Below are 25,930 nucleotides of genomic sequence, written 5' to 3'. Positions count from 1 at the left end.
AAAAGATTTATTTATTTATTTGAAAGGCAGAGAGCCACAGAGAGGCAGAGGAAGAGAGAGGGAGAGAGGTCTTCCATCTGATGGTTCACTTCCCAAATGGCTGAAACCGCCAGAGCTGGGCTGATCTGAAGCCAGGAGCCAGGAGCTTCCTCTGGGTCTCCCATGCGGGTGCAGGGCCCCAAGCACCTGGGCCATCTTCCACTGCTAACCCAGGCCATAGCAGAGAGCTGGATTGGAAGAGGAGCACTGCAGGTGGTGGTTTACCCGCTATGCCACAGTGACAGCCCCACCAGAAAACATTTCAAAGTTATAAAAACTGAAATGGTCTCGGGCCTGGCATTGTGGCATAGTAGGTTAAGCTTTGCCCGTGACACTGGCATCCTGTATGGGCACCAGTTTGTGTCCTGGCTGCTCCACTTATGATCCAGCTCCCTGCTAATGGCCTGAAGAAAGCAGTGGAAGATGGCCCAGGTGTGGGGGCCCCTGCCGCCCATGCAGGCGACATGGAGGAAGCTCCCAGCTCTTGGCTTCAGTCTGGCCCAGTGCTGGCCATTGCAGCCTTCTAGGAAGTGAACCAGCAGATGGAAGATCTCTCTCTCTCTCTCTCTCTCTCTCTCTGTTTCTCCCTCTCTCTGGAACTCTGACTTTCAAATAAGTAAATAAATCTTTTTTAAAAATTGAAAAGTCTCATGGGCACAGATAAGTCGGCCAATAGAATATAGAGTGTAGAAAGAGGCACATACAATGCAGATCAGTTAAGAAAGGATGCATTAATGAAGGTTGGTATTTTAGATCTTCAGATAGCCATCTGAAAAGAAAAAATTATATCTGCATTTTATATAACTCAAAATAAAATCCAGAGGGATCTAATATCTAAATATAAAACAAAGCTAAAATATTTTTATAATCTGGGGGTGGTAGTGGGTTGGAAAGCCTTTTTAGCCAAGAAATAAAACTCAAGAGCTTAAAGGAAAACTTTATTAAATTTCAAAGTTCTGTATGATGAAAGATACCAGGACAAGGATTAAACGTAGTGGAAGTGGAGTGGGTGGAAGACCTCTCTCTCTCTCTCTCTCGCTCTCTCGCTCTCTCGCTCTCTCTGTAACTCTGCCTCTCAAACAAATAAATAAAATATTAAAAAAAGAAAAGAAAAGAAAGGGATAGATTCAGCCTGTGCAGCCCTTAGTTTCTCTCTTTTCCCTTCCACCTTCTGCCTGGAAAGTGGATGTGACATCCGGATGGGGAGCGGCCATCCTGGGCTTGTGAAGTCGCACGCATGCTACAGATGAGAGGAGAAAGGCGGACATTTTCCAGCCGAGTGCTGTTGCTTATGCTTAAATCCTCAGAATTCTTCTTACATTAAAAAACAACAACAAACAAAAGCGTTCCCAAATCCCAAATCTAAGAAACAGTAACAATCAGAAAACCACGCTCCATTCTTTACTGCACTTATAATCCTTTTTTTAATTCTTTGTAGGTAAATACACTTCTTTTTTTATTTTTATTTATTTCTTTATTTTTTAACAGGTAGAGTTAGAGAGAGAGAGAGACAGAGAGAAACCACAGAAAGATTTGTAAATATGCAAAAAAAAAAAAAATCAAAGGTGGTGGCTTCAGCCGCTTTCGTGATCCTTAGCAAAGTGAGAGCCAGTTAAACAGTGAGGAAATGGCCAACTAGACTCAGGTGTAGTGACGCCGCCTTTCAAAGGCCGGCGATCGTTATAGAGAACACAAACCCAGCTCTTTGTAAGAGCCTCTCAGCATTGTGGCCTGTTAATTTTAGTTTTAAGAAATTAGACTTTATAGATGTAATTTAAAAAATAAAACCACACCGTGTGCCCCCGTCCCCCCCCCCCCGCCCTCGCGTCCCCCTCCCTCTGCAGACAGCGACTCTGACTGCTGACGGTGGAGTCTCGCGATCCCCATGCGCGCTCTCAAGCCTGCAATGGCGTCCTGTGGGCACCCGTCTTCTTCAGCCTGCTCTTGAACACTCAGCAGCTCGTTTGAGACTGATCCACCTTGACACACGGAGCTCTCGTTCATTGTAACCGCGACACAGTCGTCTGTTCCATGCTGTATCTTTTCTCCCATTGATGGAGATTTCGGTCCTTTCTCATTTTTCATTGCTAGAAGCAATGCTGTAGCGGACATTCTTATACATCCTCCCTTGTGCACCCGCGGATGGACTCCTCTAGGGAGTGACCTTAGGCGTGGAATGGCTGGATCCAGGTTCAGGTCCACAACACGTTGTTCAAACCCCTTGGGGCCAGATGCGTCTCATAGTAAGAAGTTTTTTTGGATTTTAGAAGGACAATGTGCTATATGTGCCCTATATGAAACCCTCAATAGAATTTGGGAAGTAGCCTCTAGTAAGTTATATTACTTTTATTGCAGTAAAAAACATAAAACCCACATTAAGTGGGGTAGACGAAGATGATGAGTAGCTCCACGTCTGGTCGTTTAGCTACCAAACAAGTTAAGGTGGAAGTTTGGTTTTCTGAGCTTTCTGGGTTTCTGCGTAGTGGGCACAGGATTTGGATCTGCTCTCTCTCCCAGTTGTATTAATGTATCTTCCAACATGAATACAAGTTACCCATATCCTCACCAACAATTGGCAACCTCAGACTAAGAAATTGGTCAATCTGTATAGACTACTTTATTAATTAAAACAAAAAAGAAAACACCGGACATGGAAGGAGGGAGCTCTCGTATAAAACAGCAATTAAAAAAATGAACCGGCCACAGCTGCATTAAGTAAGTGTGCGGAATGTAGATGCAGACAGTGACAACTGTGTGACACACGATGGCCGGACCTTTTAGTCACTGCCTAGCCTGGCTGTGTGTTACAAACATAGTGTCTACCTGTGAGTTCTTTTACATGCTCAATGCAAGTACAGATTCACAGTACAACTTTTGAAACTCGGGAGAAAAACTGCAAAATTACCCTGGGAGAATAAATATCCAAATCCCCAGGCCCCTTCTGAAGGAGAGAAGTACGATGCGGGAAGGAACCACTGGATATTAAGCAGATTATAAACATACAGTGATCTCAGCACGCAGGGCAGTGGCTGAGCACGGGATACCCAAGGCCCCATAGAGATTAGACACATGATGAAGACGGCATTTGAACTTGGCTCAGGGATGGTGTGAGCCAACTGGTTAGCGACTTGAGAAACGAGAGGACTGGATCCTTACCACATTCTTCACCCCAAAGTAAACTTCACACTGATAAATAATTAACATATTAAAATGAAGCATCAGAAGAAAACATGGGCCCATGGTGTCATGATTTTGAAGTGAGGAAGTCTAAGTACGCCCTGAAATCCAAACATGACCGAGGAGAGTCTGGGAACGTGATGGAGACCCTCGTGCGCGGTGCAGACGGCGCTGTGGGTTCAACCCCCAACCGCCGGGCGCTGCGGGCGGGCATTCACGCCCCCTTACTGCAGATGTCAGGGGTGTTTCAAGCTCCCAGGGTAATCTTGTTGCCCCTGCCACAGTGATTGGTTCAGGTAACCGTGGTCAAAGCAGCAAACCCTCGCCATGCTCCTGCCCAGAACGACCGACCTGTAATCCAATTTAGGGCTTTATCCAGCGGGAGCTCGGGGGCAGACAGCCCCTTGCTTTCTCGGAGGGCCGCTAGCAGCCAGCCTGTTGCTGCAGCGCTATGGGGATGTGAATCCTGCACACACAGCAGCCGCTGAGCCACTGGGGAAGTGAGATGCAGGACGCCCTTATGGCCAGAAAAGGCCCCGGAGAGGCAAGAAAGGAAAACAGGACCTTGACATTTTTTAGTCATTGAATCAAATTAACCTTGAAATACCCTTGGACTTTCAGTCAATAAATCTCCTTTACTGAGGTGGGTTTTTTTATAACCTGAAAAATAGTTTCAATTGATATGGACCGTGAACAAACTCAAAAGACAAACTGGAAAAATATTTGCAATGCATATGACAAAGAAATAAAATCCCTAAACAAAGAGCTACAAATCCATAGGAAAAAGAATACAACTTAATTTTTTTTTTTTTTAAAAGGCAGACTATTAGGATAACTAGCTCACAGAAGGGGGAATACAAGTGACCAAAAAAAAAAAAACAATAAAAACAGATGCTTACACTGATTACAGATTGCAGGACTATAAATTAGGACAAAGAGAAGTCATTTTTCACTTTTATGATTGACAAGGATGCAAACATGGATATAACTTAGGGCTGAGGATACACTTTTGCGTCTCATTGGACGGAGTGGAAATTGGTGATTCTCAAAGAAATTCCTAACTCAATATATGTAGAGCTTTTAACCAATCAATCAATTCCATTCCAGAAAGTTTATGCTATAGAAATACCTAAGCAAGTGGGCAAAGAAATATACAAAGAGCCCACCATATTGTTTATCATAATGAAATGCTCATAACATTCCAAATGTTTGTTAATTCAGAACTGGTTAATAAACACTTGGTATGTTCATGCAATGAAAATTGGTCATGAGTTTCATAAAGGATGAAGAAATTCTCTGTTATCATGGAAGACACAAGATAAACTAAGTGAAAAATTAAAACTATGAGTATAATTTCTTGTGAGACTGCTGCATACAAACTAACAATAATCTGAAAGATGATCATCCTACAGTTAACAGGGATGAGACATAGAAAATGGGATTAGGGTTCGGTGGGGAAAGCCCTGAGTGTGTCGGGTGCCACTCCCCCTGCCCCACATCTCACACACACACACACACACACACACACACACACAAGTGCTTTCACAACCACCACAGGACTAAACCTACACTCCATGAACTAAACTGCTACTTTGGTCTCTCCTGACTCTTGTTATCAACCTGTTCCCTACAGGCTAGCAGAACGAGTGGGGTGGTGCATGCGTCTACAAAGGACAGATCAAAAACTTGGTTTGCTTTTTATTTTCCACCATACGTCAGCAACCCTAAACAATGCCAGTGACCAAAGATCCCTTGCAGGGAGTGGTGCTGCCACAGCCTCCCCGCTCAGTGCGCGATTGTCCCTACCGTAAAGGTGACTCACTGGGTCACGAGTGCCATTCATGGGCTGAGGAGCGGCCACGGACTCAGACATTGCTCCTGCTCTTGACAAGCTCATCACAGAGCACAAGCACCAGACAAGGCCGCAGTCAGCTAGGAGTCCGCAGTCTCTTTGGGACTCAACTTCTGTTTGCCTGACCCACCTCGCACATCCGCCTCTCGTCCAGCAGTCCCTGGACGGATCCTGTCCTCACCCCTCTTACCTTGCTAACCCCATGCTGCCCCGCACCTGAGGCCTTACTGCTTCTCTTCAGCTTGCTTAAAAAATAAAAATGAAAAAAGAGGCCCTTTGATCTTAATTTCTCCTATGCCCACCTCTGCAGCTTTGTCCCCAGTGTCCAGATCACACATAACCGTCCACTTGGCTTCTGAGAGCGTTATCTGACAACTCTTTCTTCCCTAAAACTTTGCAGAGTGGTCCGAAGGGAAGAAGAGAGAGAGTGCTTCTCGGGCCCTTTCAACACCATGCAAGTGGCGTGGCCCAGCGGGCCTCCCTGGAAAAGGGGCTCACGGGAGAGAGCAGGCCCGTTCTCCATCAGCTTTAAACAGAAGCGCCCCGTGGAATAGAAAGAAAGAAAAGCATCCACCCAGCTTAACCTGAGCCTAGTAACAGAGAGGGGAGTGTGTGAGGCGAACAAGAGGGAGAGCCAATTAATTACCCTTAGAAGCAAAGGTAAAAGTTGAAGATTACGAGACCCATTTACAGAGGAAATAGACCCATCATTGAGCCGAGAGAATGAGAGGATTGTTCCGGGCCAGAACAGCGTCTCAATGTTCAGATTCCAGTCCTTTTCTGGAGTGCTGGAGAGAGGAAGGGCAGAGCTTGGGCTTGGAAGGGACACTCAGCAGTGGGTTCGGGCCGGGTGGGGGGCTGTTGTCTTGGGTCCAATTCTGGGCCCCCACCCTGAGAGACGCAGGCGTGTCCAGCCCCTGTGGGAGCTGGTGTGGGCTGGCCAAGGAAGGGGCGCCCCCTGTGAAAGAGCCCCGTCCATTACCATCACAAGAGCTGATGTCACAGACCCCCCGCAAGGCAGCTGAGGCCCCAAATGCAGGGTAACCCTAGCCCCCTCAGCGATGGAAACAGATAGAGGGGCAGCTCTCCCACACAATGGCGGCCCTCATGTCTCTCCTCCTCCGTGCATTTCCTCCAGGGCCTTTGTCTTCGGGTCCCCTGGGACAGAGGCGCTCTCGTTCCCCCCACCCCCCCTGCAAATGCTGCCCATTAAATTCAAAAGAGGGCTCTGGGGAAATGGTCGGGCTCTTTCTCTCCCTCCCTCTTCTTATCGCCTAGAGTTCTCCCCCACCCTCATCTGAGCAGATAAGCAGCCCAGCTGTGAGAACAGGGGCGGGCTGGGGGCTGCTTCACAGCCTCTCCCCCACATGTCCCCCCCAGAACACCCCCACAAGGGCTGCTGGTCCCTCTCTGGATAGGGCGGCTTCAGGCCAGCAGCTGTAACAGGGCTCAGAGGCTGTGGGAAACGCTCTGGGTGGGTCAGGTTCAGTTTGGCTGTGGCAGTCCCCAGCAGCTGGAAGCCTCCATATTCTCAAGAGCTCAGAGTCCCCCTGCTCCCCACCCCGCCAGGTACCCCAACCTGGTGAGAAGAAGGCGAGAAGCAGAGGCCCTGACAGCCTCTCTGCCGACCCGGGGCTCAGGTGGAGGCTTCTAGAACAGGTGGGTGGCAGAGAGGCACCTGCCAGAGCTCTGTGCAGCAGGGAGAGGAGGTAACAGCTCAGAGCTTCTGGCTTCCCCTCATGGGGACACAATTCCCAAGGGATTGGTTATTACTCAGTATTTTGGCCATGAATCTTTCTCAAACATTGATCAAAACCATGAACTTTCTTTCCAGAAACAAAGGGGGTGGATTCAAGCCTGTGCAAACAGGCATGCATCTCTCTCTCTCTCTCTCTCTCTCTCTCTCACACACACACACACACACACACACACAGACACACACACACACACACATTCTTGGACCCCCGTAAGAACTCCTGACTTCTGGAAGCAGGTAAACGCTTTGGCTCCAAAGTGAGACCAGAGAAGATTCCAGACGGTTTGTTGAGGAGCAGAAGCCACAGGAAGGCCCGGGTCTCCTCTGAGCCGGGCAGCTGGCTGGCTGATGGGAAAGGCAGTCTCTTTCAAACAGGTGCTCAAAGGGCAGTGTGGCCAGCAACCCTGCATTGGATTTGGGACAGGAAGCCAGGGGCCAGAGCAGCTCTAGATACTTTGGGCCAATGCCTGGCCGTGAGTGCGCTGTGGAGTCCGCGGCCAGGGAGGAAGGGAGCTTCAATGGTGCTTGTGCTTCGGTCCTGCTGGAGAAGTCGCCCGGCCTTCTGCAGCTCATCCGCACTTCATAAGCGCCGTCCAAGTTAGGGACTATCATTCTGCTTTCGCCCATGGGATTATGAGACTTAGGGAGCTGGTTAGGTAATTGTTCAAGGCCATGAGCTAGTTCGTGGCACTGCAGAGGTGGAAGCACAGGCCTTGCTGGCATCCAAGCCCGGCTGCGGTAGTCAGGCTCGTTACGAAGACATCCTAGCCTATTTTCTCGGCTTCTGTGTCAGCCTGAGGGGCAAGCGTGCTGGCCGGTGCCGCACTGACTTTTCTGGTCTTATTCACCATGGTTCCAGATGCACCCTGCAGGTTCTTCACTATCCTGCCAGCATTTACCGGGCTTGAGCCCACTTTGCACTCTGATGTGGTGTGTACCTCAACTATTCCTACAGCACCATAAAGTCTGAACTGAATTCCTTCAACGACCAGCTAATTCACATCCCGCCGTCTCCGAGCCATCTTCCCTGCTCGGACCCTTTCCTGTACCAGGCTAGGATGCCCGCACCTCTCCTGCAACTGGGCTTTCCCCCAGGCTCCTCTCTCCCTCTTCCCTAGACCAGCTGTGTTCTGGGTGATCCCACATCACTTCCTCTTGGCTGGGAGCCTGGCACCAGTGGGACTGGTGTTCAAAACACATTGAGTCCCAGGTTGCTTAGCCCAGTACTCAGCATAGATCAGACACATCACCCCTTTTGATGATGCTGGTGTCAGGGTTAACTGTACAGACAGGAAAATCTTACCCAGAGGCTAAGGGCATTTCCAAGGCCACCACAAAGCGCCTTGCCTGTGTGGCAAGCAGGCTTTTTCCTCCCCACCAGGCTGCTCCCTGCTCCCGTCCTCCGGCAGACGAGTGCCGCCCAGCTCACCAACCCCAGCTGGACGGTGCAAAAGGCATGGAAGGACAAAAGACCCGTGAGACAACACTGTGGCTTTTGAAACAGGTATGTAGGCTCTCTCGTTTAATAGCAGGTAAAAGAGGAAAATATACAAGGGAATAAACATGCTCTTTCCACAGAGGAACTGTCCCCTACCCACACGGCCCATCTGCGTCAGTAGTTTCTCTAGTGAGTTGTAGAGAAAAACGTGCCCTTTAGAGTTAAAAGCGGACTTTACTGGATTTTCCCAATCAATGTACATCCATGTGTGCAAAATGAAAAGGCCATTTCCGACACATTAGTGAAAAGTGTGAATGCAGGCAAGGAACCAAAAAGAGGCAACTGAAGCAGTCTGGGGGCCTGGGAGGAGGAAGAGTAAGAGGGGAGGCCTCCTGCCACAGCCCCGGGCACTGTGCTGGGAGGCCTGGAGAGGAAGGCCACGGGCAACACCGATCTTGCGGGACAAAGCGCCCTGGGTCTAGGACTGGCTGAGCGAGCACTCCAGTGTGCAATGAAGCCAGGCTACAGCGAGAACTGGGAGGCCACTAGGCCCAGTGTGCATTGGAAACACTGGGAAGCACTCCCTGGAAGCTCACATGCCCTTTGCCAACAGGGCCTCTCCAACTGTGTCCAATTTCCAGGTCCTGTTTTCCCCACCCCCAGTAGCTTCACATACAGTCTGGTTTTCCTATGAACGTTAAAACTATGCCAACACCTATGTGACTACTGAAAACCACTAGGGTCCCAAATCAGATTGTCCCTTTTGGAACATGGACATGGGTTCTCCAAGAACTTGACCACAGGTTCACGGTGACTAGAAGGCGGGGGGGCTTCCCATCTCCCATCCCCCCCTTGACTGAGGCTCTCAGGGCACATCACATCTGTAGGCACTTGAAGCCGGATCTGGGGAGGGTGAGGGGTGTTGGGCATCCATGTTTTGCTCAGTCCTCTCAAGGGATGGCCAGCCTATAGGCTTATAGACAAACTAAAAAGAATAAAGTAATCATCTCCCCTCACCCCACTTTAAGATGCGTTGACGTTGCTGGTCTCCGTTTTGACCTTCCCTGGCCTGCTAAGAGTACATCTCTACACCCAACTCAGTAGCAGCATGTTGGCTGTTGTTAAGGAAGATTGCAGACAGACTGAGAGAGGAGCGGGACACAGCCGGGGCCCTTTCTTAGGAGCCATGAGCTTAGCTGGCTTTCTCTTTCAGGAGGACTCCCCGGTGCAGGTGCAGAGTGGCCCCGACCCTCCACCCTCTCCACCTTGTTCTCGACAGCACAGTTCTTCCAGGGCAGAAGGCTGAGATCGGACCAGCAATAACGACTCCCTAAGAATGAAAGCCCCACCACACGCTGAAGCTCCTCGTTCCCCACGTCAAGGTCTCAGCCCTTCCAGCTGACGGGCCTTTGCTGCAAACTGGGTGCTAGGAAGGAGGGCGTTTAGTCCACCTCAAGCAAGAGGACTCACTACTGGAACATTTCTCACTCTTCTCAACGAAGTCTAGGGCCTGGAGACGCTGGCGCGGGTTTCCTTCCCATGCACCCCTGCCTTCCTTCGGCTTGCCAAGTTCGGGGAGACCATGTTACCCTTGACCCTGGGCCGACTGCCTAGTCCTCAGGCTGGGCCGAAGCAGGTGCCTGAGTGTCGCACACAGCCTGCTCTCTCCAGCTTTGAGGAAGGCTCTATCAGTGAGTGTGTGTTTTCTTCCCCAAGATTTCTGAGATGTGAGAGGATGGGGTGAAGCTAGGGGCTGCAGAGGGAAAAAGGAAGTAGAGTGCCCCCGGAAGCTCGCAGTACTGACAGGAGCAGTGGAAACGCTGTGCGAGAAGGTCTCCCCCACTGACCGCCCTGGGAGAGCTGTGCGGCTTACGTGTCATTGTTTGGTGATGTGCACTTACATTCTTGCCAGGAGCCATGGCAGCATCTTGCTGAAGGGTCTGAAGGTGCAGGCTGCCCTGACTGGCCTCGTCGCAAAGTCCTTACGTAAGTCTGGGGACTACGTTTGGAACAGCGGACACGGCCGCCAAGCTAAGCTGGCCCAGGCCCCAGGCAGTGGGGGACAGGGTTACAGGCAGTCTTCCTCAGGTGAGGCCAAAAGGTAGTCAGGAGGGGCTCCGGGGACAGAGCCTTGCGCTCGAGCTCCGTGATCGTATAACACAGAACGCAGCGCGGGACAGTGGTGTCCGAGGCGAGAAACCTCGAACATGCCTGGGCCTGGCTACTTCAGGGTGACAGCAGCTCTGTCCCTAGGAACATCGAGTCCAGCCGTGGCCACCCCCACAGTGCACAGCCGACGCCCGTTCCTTCAAACATGGTGGCCAGGAAACTGGTTTCAAAGCTCACAGGGGCCATCTCCAGTACTCCTTAGGCCTCACTGCAGGCTAAAGCAGGGGCACGTTCAGGCTCCTGAGCTCGCGCCTTGCTCACCAGCCCCTCTCAGTGGCCGCAGAGGCCAAGTCTGGGGCTCCCTAAGAGCACCGGTACACTGTTGACCTCTGCCCTGGACCGAGTGCTCAGGCTTTGAAAGAAGGAAATGAGATGAAAGGAAAAGGCACCGGGGCTTTGATTCCATTCCAGCTGGCTTACAGAGCTCGGAAAACTCCTAGGGTTGCGGCCCAATATGCCTAGTGTAGGGGCAGCCTGCAGTTAACCACAGCGTCCGACTGCTGCTGCCGCCTACTCAACGCTATCCTGCCCGCAGAAAAATGAGCAGTGAAAGCCTCGGGACAGACCGAGGCTACAGAAACTGCCATCCTCAGGGGACTGGAGGGAAGCTGCCCCCGGCCGCGCGCCATGCCTGTCCCCCAGCCCGGGGAAGTCAGCCGCCTAAAGAGAAGCTCCTCCAGCACGGTGCGCTGGCCTGCAGCGTGTGACATGGCCGTGAATGCCGGGCAAGCAGCGGCAGCCTCAGCTGTGCGGGGAACGGGGGTGCCCGAGAGTGGACAGGACACACTGCCTTCTCCTGGGCTTACTCTCTGCCTCCCAGTGCCAAGTACCTGTGCCGTTCCTGAGCCCAGCTCGAAGCTCCTGAGCCATGGACAACAGGCAGTGCATCACCCTGGGACTGACAACCCCAGCCCCTCTCCAGAATCATAACGCAGAGAGCACAGTGATAACTTCCCCTGAGTCCCAGCCCAGCAACATCTCACAGACGCGCGTATTCTTACACCTCTTACTGCAGGGAAAGGTTATGTGAATACTGTACAGGAGTTAATAAAAAAATACATATGCTCTCTTTGAAGAAGAATGCACAAATGCAGGCCAGCCGGGCCGGATCCCAGGCTGCGGGGCCGCAGCGAGCGCCTGTGGGGGTCCCGGCCAGGCTTCACGAGTGGTGGCTGCTGATGAGTCCCCGGAGCTGCTTGGCCACAGTGTCAATCAATTTCTGCTTGTCTCGCTCGTTTTTCCGAAACTGTGCAAACATGTTGTTCTTGCGGCTGGTATCCTTCATCCTAAATAGAGAAGCAAAGAAAAGGCACAATGTTGGAGGAGGCAGAGTAGGAGAAGGCGCAGGAGGCGGGATGGTGTTTTTAAGCACTACCCCAGAGAGAATCTGGGGCGTGTCTGTTGTCAGGCTCCTACTGCCCTTCTGACACCCACAGACCCCCTAACTTCAGCTGCCTTTGGAAAACAGTTCAGAGGCAGCTCCGAAGGGCCAACCTCCTTATCCCCCAAGCCCACCCCAGCTGAGTCGTTCCCGCATCTCTCCAGGTATGCACCTGTTCTGACTGTCTGGGTCATGCTACAGCTCTGCTGGTCCACAGGCTCTTCCAGGGTGTCTGGGACCCACTCACTACCGCATGAGCCCCACTAAATCCTGCTGGGCCCCTAGAGATGGTATTTGAATGGTGAAGCAGGGTTACTGAAACCAGCAATTCCAAGAAAACATGAACAATTCAAAGTCACTGTGTATGTCTAACCCCACTCTAGCTGGTTGCTCTCTCCCATGGCTAGCAAAACTAAGGGCTTGTTTGATTCCTTTTCTTTCATCTCAGGGAAACAGGCATCGAAGTGGTTAAGGGTGGGGGGCGGGCGATGGGGCTGGGGAAAGCAGAAGCCACAGGGCTGGGCTATCCTCTCGACTGTGAACCGGGGCTTGCAGCAGGAGAAGGCCCTGAGTTCCCCATGTTTGTCTCCATCCTCAGACCTCTGACCTTCAGGTCAGGTTAAAGCTCCAAAAAATGGCCATGGCACATACCCAGAGTCCATGCCATGGGCAACTGTGGCCAATGGCTCTGCCGTCAGGTGGAAAGCGTTAACTGGGAAGCATGGGTGAAGAGAGTCAAGACTAGACTGAGACTGTCACAGAACCCCTGCATCCAACTAAGCTGTTAGAACTCCCTCCAGAAATCTGCATTCCCCACAGAGGCCCACAACCCCTGACATCTACTGATGACCCTTAACTCTAGTCCTGGCCTCTGCACACTGACTCCCAGTCCACATTGTTCTGGTCTTAAAGAATTAAGAACAGTGCCCAGACCATCTTCTCCCTGGAAGAGGGATAGGCCTGCCTTCACTATCATCCCCTGGGAGCTGGGCCAGCTCTCAGAGTTCACTGCTCCCTGGGCTGTATAGAGGCAGGAAAGAAGAGGGCAAGGAAGGAACACGGCCCCAGGAAAGAAATTACCCTATAAACTCCCCAGGCGGCTCTGGCCAATCTTGGACCTTTATTATTCTTGTAGGTTGCCCTTTGCAGAAGGGTAGATTAGAGGCCAGTGAGTCAAAAGGCCAGAGGTCTCACAAAGGTGCTTATATATAGTATGCATGACAAAAAATAACTAGATAAATCCCACGAGGGCACGTGGCCAGGCTGACAGTGGCACTCACAAGTGAATAGGGACTTGTCTTCTAAGTCCATGGACCTTCAGCCTGATTTACTCTTTGGGCAAACTCACAACATGGAATAAATTCCAGTAACCTACATGTGGGGCCCGTGCTTGAAGGGGAGGAAGAAGGAGACTGACTGGGCTTGGCTGAGAGGAAAAACCAGGGTCCCCCAGCTCTGAGCGCCCTCACACAGCGGGCAGCTGCGTGTGTTTGCGGACCTGGCCTGGCTTTAGAGTATTCAGGACGGTACCCTTTCCTTTTATGCTACAATTCTGTCACAACACAAAACAGACTAAAAAGAAAAGAAAGAAGAAACAAAAGCAAGATTTCCTACATTCATAGAATGTTTGCTTCATGTCCCCTAAAGTCATTAATTCTATGACCATTTGAAGCAGCCTCCATGGGGGAGAACTGGAAGAAATGGGCAGTCTCTGAGCCCCGGAGGTTAGGACTTCCTGGCCATGAAGGCCCGGGGGTGGGATTAGGCTGAGGGTGGAAGGCTGGTCTGTACCCAGGGATGCCCCAAACCAGAGAGCCTTTCTCAGCCCCACCCCGTTATATGAGCCCAGGATCCTGATCTACTCTAGCTATGGCCTCTTCTCAGTGACACAGGGGCCTCATCTTGTCTCCCTGAATGTCCTCAGCAGGTCCTTCCATGCTTCACTCTGCTCCCAAGGACCAGGTTGAGAAGGAAAAGCTGTCAAGCTCCCATGGTACGGCTGGCTGTGGGGACGTAGGAATAGGCCAGGAAAAGGGATTGGTTCCTATGAGGCTGGAAGATGTGGACCTTGTGAACTGGGTGGGTTTTGCCCTACTGTGTTTGGAGGGAAGCTTTGAAAGCCTAGTGATGGCTAGGATTAAGCACATAGCTTTTTAACTGGAGAAGTCTCTAGAATGGCAGAGAGGCTGATCATTTTCATCTATTTTTGACCCACAGGAAGTGGGTGAGCCCATACTTCCTGGATCCAGAGTCTCAGGGATAGAAGAGGAAAGGACTACTGAGAGAGCCCTTTCAGAGATGGCGAGCATGACCATGGAAGCAGCAACTCAAAGGTCAAACATTTTGCCCACTTCAGCTGGGTTGCGAGAACTCTGGGATTAGGCCTCACTTTAAATGAAGAATCTCTCCTGGGAGACACAGGCTCCAGATCTTAAATCCATAGGGTCTGCTGTGGAGCCCCTTTCTGTCAGGGCTGAATTTCAGGCCCTGCACTAGCGTGGGTATTGAATACTGAGCATGCCAGGAAACTGAGAAGGAACAACCTTTTACCTGGCACTGATGGGGAAAAATCCCTGCTACCACTCCCAGCCCCAAAGGAATTGGTAAGTCAAGGGTCACCCTAAGGATCGAGGATGGAGGCAGCCAGCCAGTTGGCAGTAGCTGGTTTAGTAGATTAGTAGGTCAGGGTGGAGATAACACTCAGGGTAGGTGTTTAGTGTAGTCATTAGTGTCAATGAGGAAACCAGCGGGACTCGCCTCAAAGTGATGGAAAAAGCCCAAGTGAATATATACTTACTCTCTAGATATCCTAAGGAGGAAGGTCATTGGGAGAGAGAATCATGGGAAACAAAGTTAAAATCAGTCCCTGGCATGGTCAGGAGAGAAATGCTGAGTGTTTTCGTCTCTTGATTCCAAACATATACCCATGCATCCTACTTTTGCCTGCCTTCCACCTCTACCCCTTCTCTCTTCCTAGCATGTTACACACAAAGTGGGCTATACCCTGCCTTCTCTTTCTGCTTAAGGCTCTACCCTGGCCTCTGGGGCTCTGGGCCTTGCCTTCCTAGGACCTGAGTCATCTTCACAGACTTCTACTCTGCCTAGACACAGAGCACTCCCCCACCAGTTGGCCCAGTTGCGAGAGAAAGCTGCCCCTTTACATAGCTCTTGGTCTCTGGCCTGCCAGAACTCAACTAGCTTAGCAACTGCCAGGCTGCAGTGCCTGGCAGATCCCAGCTCCTGGGGGACAGACATCCTGGTTAGTCCCCAGGTGTTCTGGAGCTGCCTAATTCAGCTTTGGTGGCAGCAACTCTGCTTAGAGAAGCTTCAGCCTTGTGGCAGGGCAAACTTTGCTTCCCAGAGACTGCCAAAGGCAAGAATCAGACAGTTTCTCCAACACGGCTTTCTTGGGACAGTGATCCCAATAAGATTCAGTATGGCAGGGTGGGGGTTGGAGGCAGCCGAAGGTTTCAATCATTCCTGAGGATTCTCTGTTGGGAACAAGAGGAGTCGTCTGTTCTGCTGGGCTGCTGTATCCATCATCACACCCTGGATGACTGGAGCCAACCTCACTGTTCACCAGGTTTGCTTACCTGAGCCCAGACTAAGCCAGCTTCCTTCCTGCTATAGTAATCTCTAGTTAAAAACGCTTCAAGGTAATGTCAAGGTCCAATTCTGACCCATACCTGGCTGGTTGGACTCAGGAATTAAGAGGCTGCAAGAGGGAGACTGGCTTGCCAAGTCAGACGGAGACCACCAGTAGTGCCTATGGCAACTTCAAGAGCAAAGATGTCTTTCCAGGTGTTGGCAATGAGAAAGTCACCTTTTATACCCCCCCATCCCCATCTTCCCACCCTCCAACACAGACCACTGGACTGGGTACTCACTTCTCAAGCAGTGTCAGGGCTGTCACTGGGTTTACCCGGAGGTATTTGCAGTTGGGTTGACCATAGTCAGCAAGGTAGGTTGACCAATCCCACTGGATGAAGAGATCTAAAAGCTGTAAAACATCCAAGCCCCATCCAGGGATTAATCAGACAGGCAAGACTAATCAGTATCCCAGAAAACCCTTTCATCCTTCACAATGAGCTAGTAGATTTAAAAACAGAAATAACAATATATATAAAGAATGGCTACAGACTGTTTTGCAACAGAGCAAGTAAACAAGTAAAGGTTAGAAGGTAGAGTCATTTCTGCCATAAAATAGTAACACTGCTAGGACTACATGCCAACAGTTGGATCTCAAGGGCAGGCTGTAAGGAAACTAATGCTGGACTGAATCAAAACACAAGACTATCATAATAATCATTCACTTATTTAATAAATACTTAGCAAATGCCTTCCATGTGCCAACCACCATGCTAAGAGCTCAGCAGTCAACAATGAATAAATGAGGGTGGATGCAGTTCATTGCCACACACACAATTGGATGAACTTAGAGGTTAAAAGGTCTAGGTTCAAGTACCAGTTCCTTATCTTACTGAACTGACTTTGTCCCAGTTACTCAGTTTACACAGACACATACACATGCACGCCTAGATGCAAACAGGACACACAGGCTCAGAGAAACATTGAGAAAGGCATAAACGAATCATGAGCGTTTTATGTGACAACACGTGTTGCAGCCATGAGGACACAAGCTGAGCAGATGGAAACCAAGGCCACCGTAAGTCAAGACTGAGAAACTGGCTTAATTCCTAACTGAGGATACAGAGTCTGGAGTAGGGAGGATGAGCGTCACAGAGACTGGATGCAAAGGAGACAATGAGAGCTTGCCGAGCTATGCTGAGTTCAGACACTGGGGGATTCTGACTTGGAGAAACCAACTAACTTTTGTCTAAGGTTTCCCTACCCAGCCAGTGTCTGCCTCAGGCATTATTCTAACACATCTCCAAAAGTGGTACTGAGGAAACCCCTCCCATGAAGAGAGCACAGCATTTCAAACGCGGGACGAATCCTTCCCCTCTGAGCTCCCGGAGGCACAGTCCCAGACTCGCACCCCTGCGTGGAAGGAGGGCCCTCACACTCCTGTAAGTCATTCCTGACTCAAGACATACCCCAACTTCTCCCTTCCCAAGAGGCACTAACTGCTGGAGACAGCTGCCGCTCTGCAGAACAAAAGCTGAGAGGCCTGGGCTCTAGCACGCCTTCCTCCCACGTCTGTATGTATCATGCAGCTGGGCAAACAGGCAGCGTGGGCCTTGTCCCGTTCGGTCCAGTCTCCACTTCCATCCATTCCCTTAGAATCGTGTTAGCAACTCACTCAGGCTGGATGGAAGTTAGCAATGCTTCCAAACATAAAGCTGAGAAAAGTTTCTACACTTCAGCCAAGAAGAAGACGTCAAAGACGACAGAAGGAGGGAGAGATAAAGTGACAGGCAGGTTGGTCTGAGCCAGCAAGCTCCAAAGGGCCATCTCGCGTCTCGTCTAGGTCATGCCTATTTTAGCTGGCAACTGAGAAGATATCTATCATCTTTCCTTCCGCCAATCCAAGAACTCACAGAGTTCTGCTTTATTTATTTTTTAAAGATTTATTTTATTTATTTGAAAAACAGAGTTACAGAGAGAGAAGGAGAGACAGGGAAAGACAGAATTTCTCCATCCACTGGTTCATACCCTAAATAGCCACAGTGGTCAGTGCTGGGCCAAGCAGAAGCCAGGAACCGGAAACTCCAGCCAGGTCTCCCACGTGGGTGGTAGGAGCCCAAGCACTTGGGCCATTCTCTACTCCTTTCCCAGGTGCATTAGCAGGGAGCTGGATTGAAAGTGTAGCAGCCAGGACATGAACCAGTGCTCTGATTTTAGGTACCACTTTGCAGATGAGGACATGTACAGGCATGTAGTGAAACTACCCTCTCTGTTTGTGAATTCCTAATTTCTGGTATGGAACAAATGGCATCAGTATTTTCAGTATTATGAGTTTTGCTAAGAGCATCATGTCTCACTGGCTAACGACACCTGGATAAATCACTAATGCACATGGAAGGCAGTTCATGGCTTAGCTCCAAGGACTGCCATTTTTATCTTCCTGCCAGGCCTCTTAATGACAGTACTGAGCCCAAGAGCTCTGGAATGACAAGCTACTTTAATTGATTCAATTCTAGGAAGTTACATAACTCTCAAGGTCAATCATTCTGGGTCTGTATTGCTTTCTGCTGTGTTGTAGGGCAGCCTATGCCAGGTCCCATGGCCTCCTGAGATAGAGGGTCATAGAGTAAAGGAGAACTTAACTAAGCTTAATTGGAGGCACAGTTTTACTGGATTCCATTGACCAGTATGAGAATAAGGGGCCAAAAAAACCAGCAGGCCAATTTATCAACATGATACTTTGATTTCCAGACTATGGTTTTCAAAAGTAAATCAGGAGCTGACACTGTGGTGTAGCAGGTAAAGACGCTGCCTACAGTGCCGGCATCCCATATGGGCACTGGTTCAAGTCCTAGCTGCTTCACTTCTGACCCAGCTCCCTGCTAGGCCTGGGAAAACAGTGGAAGATGGCCCAAATCCTTGGGCTCCTGCACCTGTGTGGGAGACCCAGCAGAATCTCCTGGCTTCTGGCTTTGGATTGACGCAGGCGCAGCTCCAGTCGTTGCAGCCACTTGGAGAGTGAACCAGCAGATGGAAGACCCTCTCTCTTTCTCTCTCTCTACCTCTGCCTTTGTTACTCTATCTTTCAATAAATAAATAAATAAATAAATCTTTTTTTCTTTTAAAGTAAATCAGTCCTCCTAGCCTGGTTCTCCACAGACAATACTCTTACTAAATGTCAACAGATTCTCTCCCAAGGATGCAGAATACTCAATCATCACTAGACATTACTAATAATTCTTTATTTTTAATCTTCATTGGGAAGCAATTTCAAACCTACCAGAAAGTTGCAGGCACAAGTACAATATAAAGAACAGGCACAGTATACTTTATACGGGATCTACCCACCATCCATAAACACCATTTTTATTCTCTTGCTCAGACCCTCCCTTCCCCCCAAACACATCCATGCCATTTCTTTTCCGAGTCCCTTGAGAGTAAATGGTATTTGTCATAGCCATTTATCCCCAACACCTCAGTGTTTCTAAGAATTAGGGATATGTTCTTGCATAATCACAGTACAGTTTTCAACTGCAGTTAATTTAATATTGATACTATACATATTCCAATTTTATAAATTGACCTGATAATGTTCTTTGTAGCTTGCTGTTGTTGTTGTTCCACTAGATGACGCAGTTTAGGATTAGTTGTCTTGTCTCTTTAGTCTCTTTTACTCTTGAATTTTTCCACAGCCTTTCTCTTTCTTCTATGACACTGACATTGTTGAACAACTTGTATGTTCCCTCTTCTTTCTCCCCTCAGTTCGGTTTTGTCTGATGCTTTTCTTAAAGGTTTGAGACATGCATGCATTCCTGACCAAAATACTACTGTGTCCTCCTCAGAGTATCACAGCTAGAAGCACACAATATTTATTTGTCCCTCATTGGTGAAATTAATTTTGAACACCTAGTTTTCTGATTTTCCCACTGTATAGTAACTATATTTTCCTTTGCAACTGGTAAGCCACAGGGGAGCAAATATACTGTTCCTGATTAAGCTTCCCTGTATTTATTTTTTTCACATCCAATGAGGATTATTTTTTTTAAATAAAACTATTTATTTATTTGCTTGAAAGGTAGAGCCATATTTCCTTGCATTTTTTGAAAGACAGAGTGAGAAGGAGAGAGGGAGAGACAGAGAGATCTTCTGTCTGCTGGCTCACTCCCCAAATGGCCAGAAGCCAGAAGCCTGGAACTCCATCTGGGTTTCCCATATGGATGGTAGAGGCCCAAGTACTTGGACCATCTTCCATTGCTTTCTCAGGCACATTAGCAGGAAGCTGGATGGAAAGCAAAACAGCCAGGAGTCAAATCAGCACTCTAATGTGGGATGCTGGAGTTGGAGCTTATCCCACTGGGCCACAATGCTAACAAGGATGCCTGGCTGACCCAGTCTTCACTATGATGGTTGCCAGCATCATCCTTCCCTGCAGTTATCAGTTGCTACTCAGTCTACTGTAAGCAAGTACTCTTCTTTTTTGCAGTTAGTACATTTACCTGCTTATTATTGACAAGGATTCCTGAGCTCTCATTTTTCAATGGCCTATATTTATTGCCAGGCCTATTGTTTCGGCACTCAAACTGTCCCACCCAGATGTGGCAAGTGGGAACTGCTTCAGGCTGGGACTGTGTCCTTGTAACACGCCATGTCATTTTTTTTGAGCACTTCCTAGATTTCTGGCATAATAAGATAATGCAAGCTCATCTTGCAACTACCTTGACCCCACTCTGCAGAAGTTTCTTTCAGCAGGAGATCTACTGGAGGTGAATATTTGAACGCTACATGTGCTCATTGCTACTGGAGCGTCTTTGTTCACTGCTACTGGGAAACAACCTATGGGGAGCTGAGCCCTTCTGGCAGACAGAGCTGGGAATAACTTTTGAATGATATACACATACATATTTTAGACATCGTGAGTCCACACCAGTACCCACAATTCTAGTTCATTCTTACAGGGTTCTTTTTTGCCTTCCCCAGTGAGAACCTTGGCTCTCAACGTTATAATCAGATTGCTCAACCCTACAATACATCTAAAATTGTTTCAGAATTGTCTGTATATATCACTGAAAAAGACAAGGCTACTAAACAAAGAGTTAAAGATTTGTTTGCAATTCTCCCTCTCAACCAAAGACTAAATGTTTAGAAATACTGTGTTGATGTCACTTGGATTTGTTATTTTTTCCCCTTCAGTGTAGTTGTAGTATTCATCTAAATGCCACTGGTTTTCTTTTTCCACAGTTGCTCTTAGTTTTAGGTTCTTTCCTCCCATCCTTGTTAATTTAATTTTTGAATATGTAGGACATTAGAATGCTTGTAAAAGTAAAAAACTATACAAAACGATTAAACTCAAGACATGTCACTCCCTTATTCTACTGCCTTTACCCCCATTCCTCTCATGCCTTATCATTAGCCACCTCTACAGGTTTCTTCTTTGTGTGTTTCTGACTGTAAAGATGAAGCAGACATAAGCATGCTTTCTCATCTCCTCTTTCACAGAAAGCAACAGGATATATGTTCACTCCAAAGCATCTCACTCCTTGAAATGATCAGTCAGTGTGGGTGGAGAAGGGGGAAGGAAGTTCAGAGAGGGGAGACTGAACAAAGATCACTGTGCCCTAAACCTGACTATTATACTATTCCCTTTACAGTTTTTACCACACCTTCATGCTATGTGTATTGTATTTACTTAATATTTTTCTTTGTATTGATTCATGTTTTGATTATAAGAAGACTAAGAAGAGAATATGCAGATAGTTATAAATATTGCTTCATTGAATCATACCATGTACCACATATACCCTTCCTTCTCCACATTATGATCATTTAAATGAATTCCTCACTTCGTGATATCAATATCTCTGTTTTAAAGAAACAGCACATAAGTATATGTGTATATAGTCTACATTTGAAATGAATGTGGCAAAATGTAAAAAAAATTATTAAATTTTAAAAGTAAAAAAAATACAAGAAATAAGTAGGAGAATAAAGAAAAAACATATGGGAGAACAGAAGAAAAACACAAATAACTAACATCCAAGCCGAGTCAGTTAAATGTTTCCTGTTCTTCCTTTTGACTGTCAACTGAAAATCTTGTAAGGTTTTCCATTCACAAAAATATTTAAACAGCAAATATAAAGTGTGGTGTGGGATAAACTCATGCATACACAGATGCAGCCTGGGTGGAGTTGAAGTATATTCTGATTATTAGATAATGGCATAAAGACAATGGCAATTATCTCAGTAATATTAAATACATCCAAGTTATGCTTCTGTCTTTGTCATGGAGTTCCATGTAAAGATCTGCCTGCATTTTATTAATATCAGTATATTTTATTTTCCTAAGCACTTTTTAAATTTTGGAAATAACTTTGGACTTACATAAAAGTTGCTTACATAGATTTACATAAAAAACTTTACTCAGTTCCTCTATACAGCTTTTATCATGTTCACATCTTATATCACCATAGTATACCCACTGGGACCAGGAAATCAACACTGTGCAACACTATTAAGTAAACTAAAATGATATTCCAATTTCATCGTATTTTCCACTAATGTCCTTCTTCTGTTCCGGGATTCAACCAATATTCCACATTACAGTGGGTCATCATGCCTCCACAATCTCTTCCAATCAGTTACAGTTCCTCCGTGTTACCTTTCAAGGCCTTGATATTTATAGATAATTTATTTGGGGTCATTATTTTGCATACTGTCCTTCAATTTGGGTTTATCCAATAGTCTCTCATGATTAAGTTGAGGCAGTAGTTCTCAAACAGGGGGAGATTTTTTGTCTCCCAGGGGACATCTGGCTATGCCTAAAGACAGTTTTTTCTGTCACAATACTGGGATGGTGGTGGTGATGGTGTAGTTGGTATCTAATGGGTAGAGGCCAGCGATTCTGTAAAACAGCATATTATGCAAAGGAATAAAGAACTATCCAACCCAAATTATCAACAGGCCAAGGCTAAGAGACCCTGGACTGAGGTTCTGCAGTTTTTTTTCTGCAAAAATATCAAAGAAGTGTTATCATGCCACGTTTAGTGCATTCCATCAGGGTACATGAAGTCCATGTATCTTATTACTGGTGATTATTAACCCTGATCACTTAGTGAAGGTAGTGAGTGATAATGGTAACTGTATAGTTCTTTTCCCCTTTGTAAGTAATACATTTCTTGGTGGAAATATTGTTTGAGATTATACAAACATCCAGTTTCCCCTCAGACTTTCATCTGTCAATGTTAGCATCCACTGGTGAATCCTGCCTACAACATATTTATTGTGGTGTTTGACTCATGGAAAAGTTCTATTTCCCTCATTCCTTCCGTATTTATTAATTCAAATTCTTTTGTAAGAAAAACAATGTTCCTTCTCTTTCATGTATTTATTTATCCAATTATTTATATCAGTGTAACTTTCTGCATATTTATTTTATTTTATGAGTTATAATCCAATGTAATCATTATTTATTTTCTTGCTCCAGCTAGTCCAGAGTTAGTCTTTAGGAACTCCTTAAGATTGGCTCTCCTTTGTATTTCTGACCTGGTCACATCTATTTTTTTTTTTTTTTAAGATTTATTTATTTTACTTGAAAGTCAGAGTTACACAGAGAGAGGAGAGACAGAGAGACAGAGAGAGAGAGAGATAGAGAGAGAGAGAGGTCTTCCATCCGATGGTTCACTCTCCAATTGGCCAGGATAACTGGAACTGCGTTGATCCGAAGCCAGGAGCCAGGAGCTTCTTCCTGGTCTCCCACATGGGTGCAGGGGCCCAAGCACTTGGGCCATCCTCTACTGCTATCCCAGGCCACAGCAGAGAGCTGGATGGGAAGTGGAACAGCCGGAACTCAAACTGGCGTCCAATGGGATGCCAGCACTGCAGGCCAGGGTATTAACCCACTGTGCCACAGCGCAGGCCCCATCTTTTTTTTTTTTTTTTTTTTAATACTTCCTTACTTTGTGGTGCTACAAGATATTTCAAGCTCAGCTCATCTTTTATCTTTCCCTGCCCCAGTCCCAATCATTTCTCCATTTAATCCTCATTCCTTTTATTGGAAAATGGTATTCAGAAAATAAGATCTGAACACTCTGCGCGTTCATTTCTGCTAGGGTTTTACTGCATCCACGCTCTCTAGTATGTACATACTAATTTGTGCATACATCTATATTCATCTCTGTATCTGTTTTTGTATATAGTTCGAAATCATGGCATTTCATTGTTACATTGCTGGAACAGGAGAGTGTTGATAATTACAGAATAGGACACACTGATAAATGCCATAGATAATCTGATCAAAGCAAAGCCAATCAGTCTGCAACAGTTATTTGTTTATGGTATGTATCAGAACATGGGAGTTAAGCTACTGTTAACAGTTGATGTGATACTTTGTAAACTATGTATGTTATTAGACAAAAATGTGTACAAGGGGGAAAGTATATGACAAGGGAGGATGCTTTGAATCACATTACACTAAGACTACTATAACAGAATACTCTTTCTGGGCTCCTGTATGATTTTTACTGATGTGACTTTTTGCTAGAACTCTGGCAAAGTTCTGAAGCTGCTTCTGCCGTATTTATTACTTCAGAACATCCCCATAGCTTAATAGGACTCATATTATAATTATTTCTGACTTCATGGTGGGTTAGGGGTGGAAAGAATGGGATGACCTTGGGACCTGGCATTGTGGTGTAGTGGGCAAAGCCCCCACCTGCAATAGCAGCATCCCATATGGCATCGGTTCATGTTCTGGCTGCTCCACTTCTGATCCAGCTCCCTGCTAACGGCCTGGGAAAAGCAGTGGAAAATGGCCCAAGTACTTGGGCCCTTGCTACACAAGTGTGGGAGACCCGGACAAAGTTCCTGGCTCTGTTCTGGCCCAGCCTTGGCCACTGTGGCCATTTTGGGAGTGAACAAGTAGATAAAAGATTTCTCTTTCTGTAACTTTGACTTTCAAATACATAAATAAATCTTTAAAAAAGAAAAAAAAAAAAAACAGTGGGAAGACTTAGAAAGGATAAGAAACCTGCTGAAAGTCACCAGGTAGACAAGTGGTAGAGGTGGGTCATTGGTTTATACTCCCTAAGATGCCATGGCTGTTTGATTTAAAACATCGTTACTGATTCTGTCTCTGAGTTAGGCACTCATCTGAGAGTATGCCAAACTTCTGAACACTTAATTTTTTTTTGCAATGGTAGCTGAGAAAGACTAGAAAAATCCAAACAAATCAAAGTCAAAAGTAGTCCAAGGCCACACAATGAGTTACCTGGACAGGGAACAGACAGTATTACAATAGCAGAATAAATGCAAAGTTCCAGGAAAGACCTTTGGAATGAGATGTTACTAAGATAAGGTGGAACTCTGTTGATCCTTGTTAGTGCATACCAATTTACATACACCTCCAGAGGAAAATCATTCAGAAGGATGAGCTCTCCTGGCTACCTCATGTTAGGGGTGCCTCCTCTTCCCAGAATGCCTGTAACCATTCCATGGGGAGAGCAAAGGATCACGGGAACTTAAGTCACACAGACACAGATGCAAAGACACACTGACCACAGCCACATCCCACTTCCCCTGTAGGTGATTTTACGATTTCTCATGAGCAGGAATACCAAGTCCTGTAGAGAACTTAGCTCCCAAAAAGCAGGTTTGTCCTCGAAGTCAACTGGACAAAGGAAAACCTGATTTTGTGTTATGTATACATTCCAGAAGATTTCCTCATGTTAAACAAGATAGACTACAAAATGATTTCAAATTGCATACTTCTCTAGGTCACTTAACATATAATCCAGCAAAAATTCTAAATATGCTACTTCCTCAGAACTGGATAAAATGCAGTGATCATAAGAGAATGGCAACAGCCAGAGCACTAAGCCAAGACAGGTTTCTTTTGTCCAATTTCTGATTTTGACAGGAAGAAAGAAATCATACCATTACAAATTATTTTTTATAACCACAGATCCAGTCTTTTTAGGAGACAGTAGAGCACAGCCAACAGGTGTGCAGGCCGAGGGTCCTGTGACAGTGTGACCCCAGGTATGTCACCCAACCTGTCTTCTCAGTTCAAGTGTGAAACCATAACAGCTCCCACCAGCAGCTGAGGGCAGACTAAGAATGATTATGAAAAATCCACTAAAAATCATAGAATTGACTGATGGCCCCTTTGTGCTTATTCCCCAAGATTCTCCCCACCCCAAACTCCATGTTGCTGGCGCTGGGCATGATTCAAAGAAGGGCATCTGGGGTTGGTGCTGCGGCACAATGGGTTAAGCCACCACCTGCAATGCCGGCATCCCATATGGGAGCCGGTTTGAGTCCCAGCTGCTCCACTTCCCATCCAGCTCCCTACTAATGCGCCTGGAAAGGTAGCGGAGTGCACCTATGTGGGAGACATGGATGAGGCTCCTGGCTCCTGACTTCAGCCTGGCCTAGCCCTGGCAGTTGCCACAGGTTAGGGAGTGAATCAGAGGATAGACAATCTCTCCCTCTCATCTCTTTCTCTCTCTTTATATATATCTCCCTCCCTCCCTCCCT

General features: G+C 47.2%; 1 protein-coding gene across 5 annotated transcripts in view; it reads right to left on the bottom strand.

Moving 5' to 3' along the window:
• Positions 1–8,313: 8,313 nt before the first annotated feature.
• Positions 8,314–25,930, bottom strand: part of EXOC6B (exocyst complex component 6B) — a 738,880-nt gene continuing 721,263 nt past the window's right edge. For all 5 annotated transcript variants that reach the window (XM_051842763.2, XM_070068946.1, XM_002709766.5 and 2 more), the window contains 2 exons: positions 15,700–15,812; positions 8,314–11,717 (listed from right to left, as the gene is read on the bottom strand). In XM_051842763.2, coding sequence (XP_051698723.1) covers positions 11,591–11,717; positions 15,700–15,812 — 240 coding nt within the window. In that variant the 3' untranslated portion in view covers positions 8,314–11,590. The remainder of the gene's footprint in view (positions 11,718–15,699; positions 15,813–25,930) is intronic.

Source organism: Oryctolagus cuniculus, chromosome 2 (assembly GCF_964237555.1).
Source record: "Oryctolagus cuniculus chromosome 2, mOryCun1.1, whole genome shotgun sequence".
Taxonomy (NCBI): domain Eukaryota; kingdom Metazoa; phylum Chordata; class Mammalia; order Lagomorpha; family Leporidae; genus Oryctolagus; species Oryctolagus cuniculus.
Note: the sequence above shows the minus strand (reverse complement) of the source record. Positions and strands in the feature narration are given on the sequence as shown.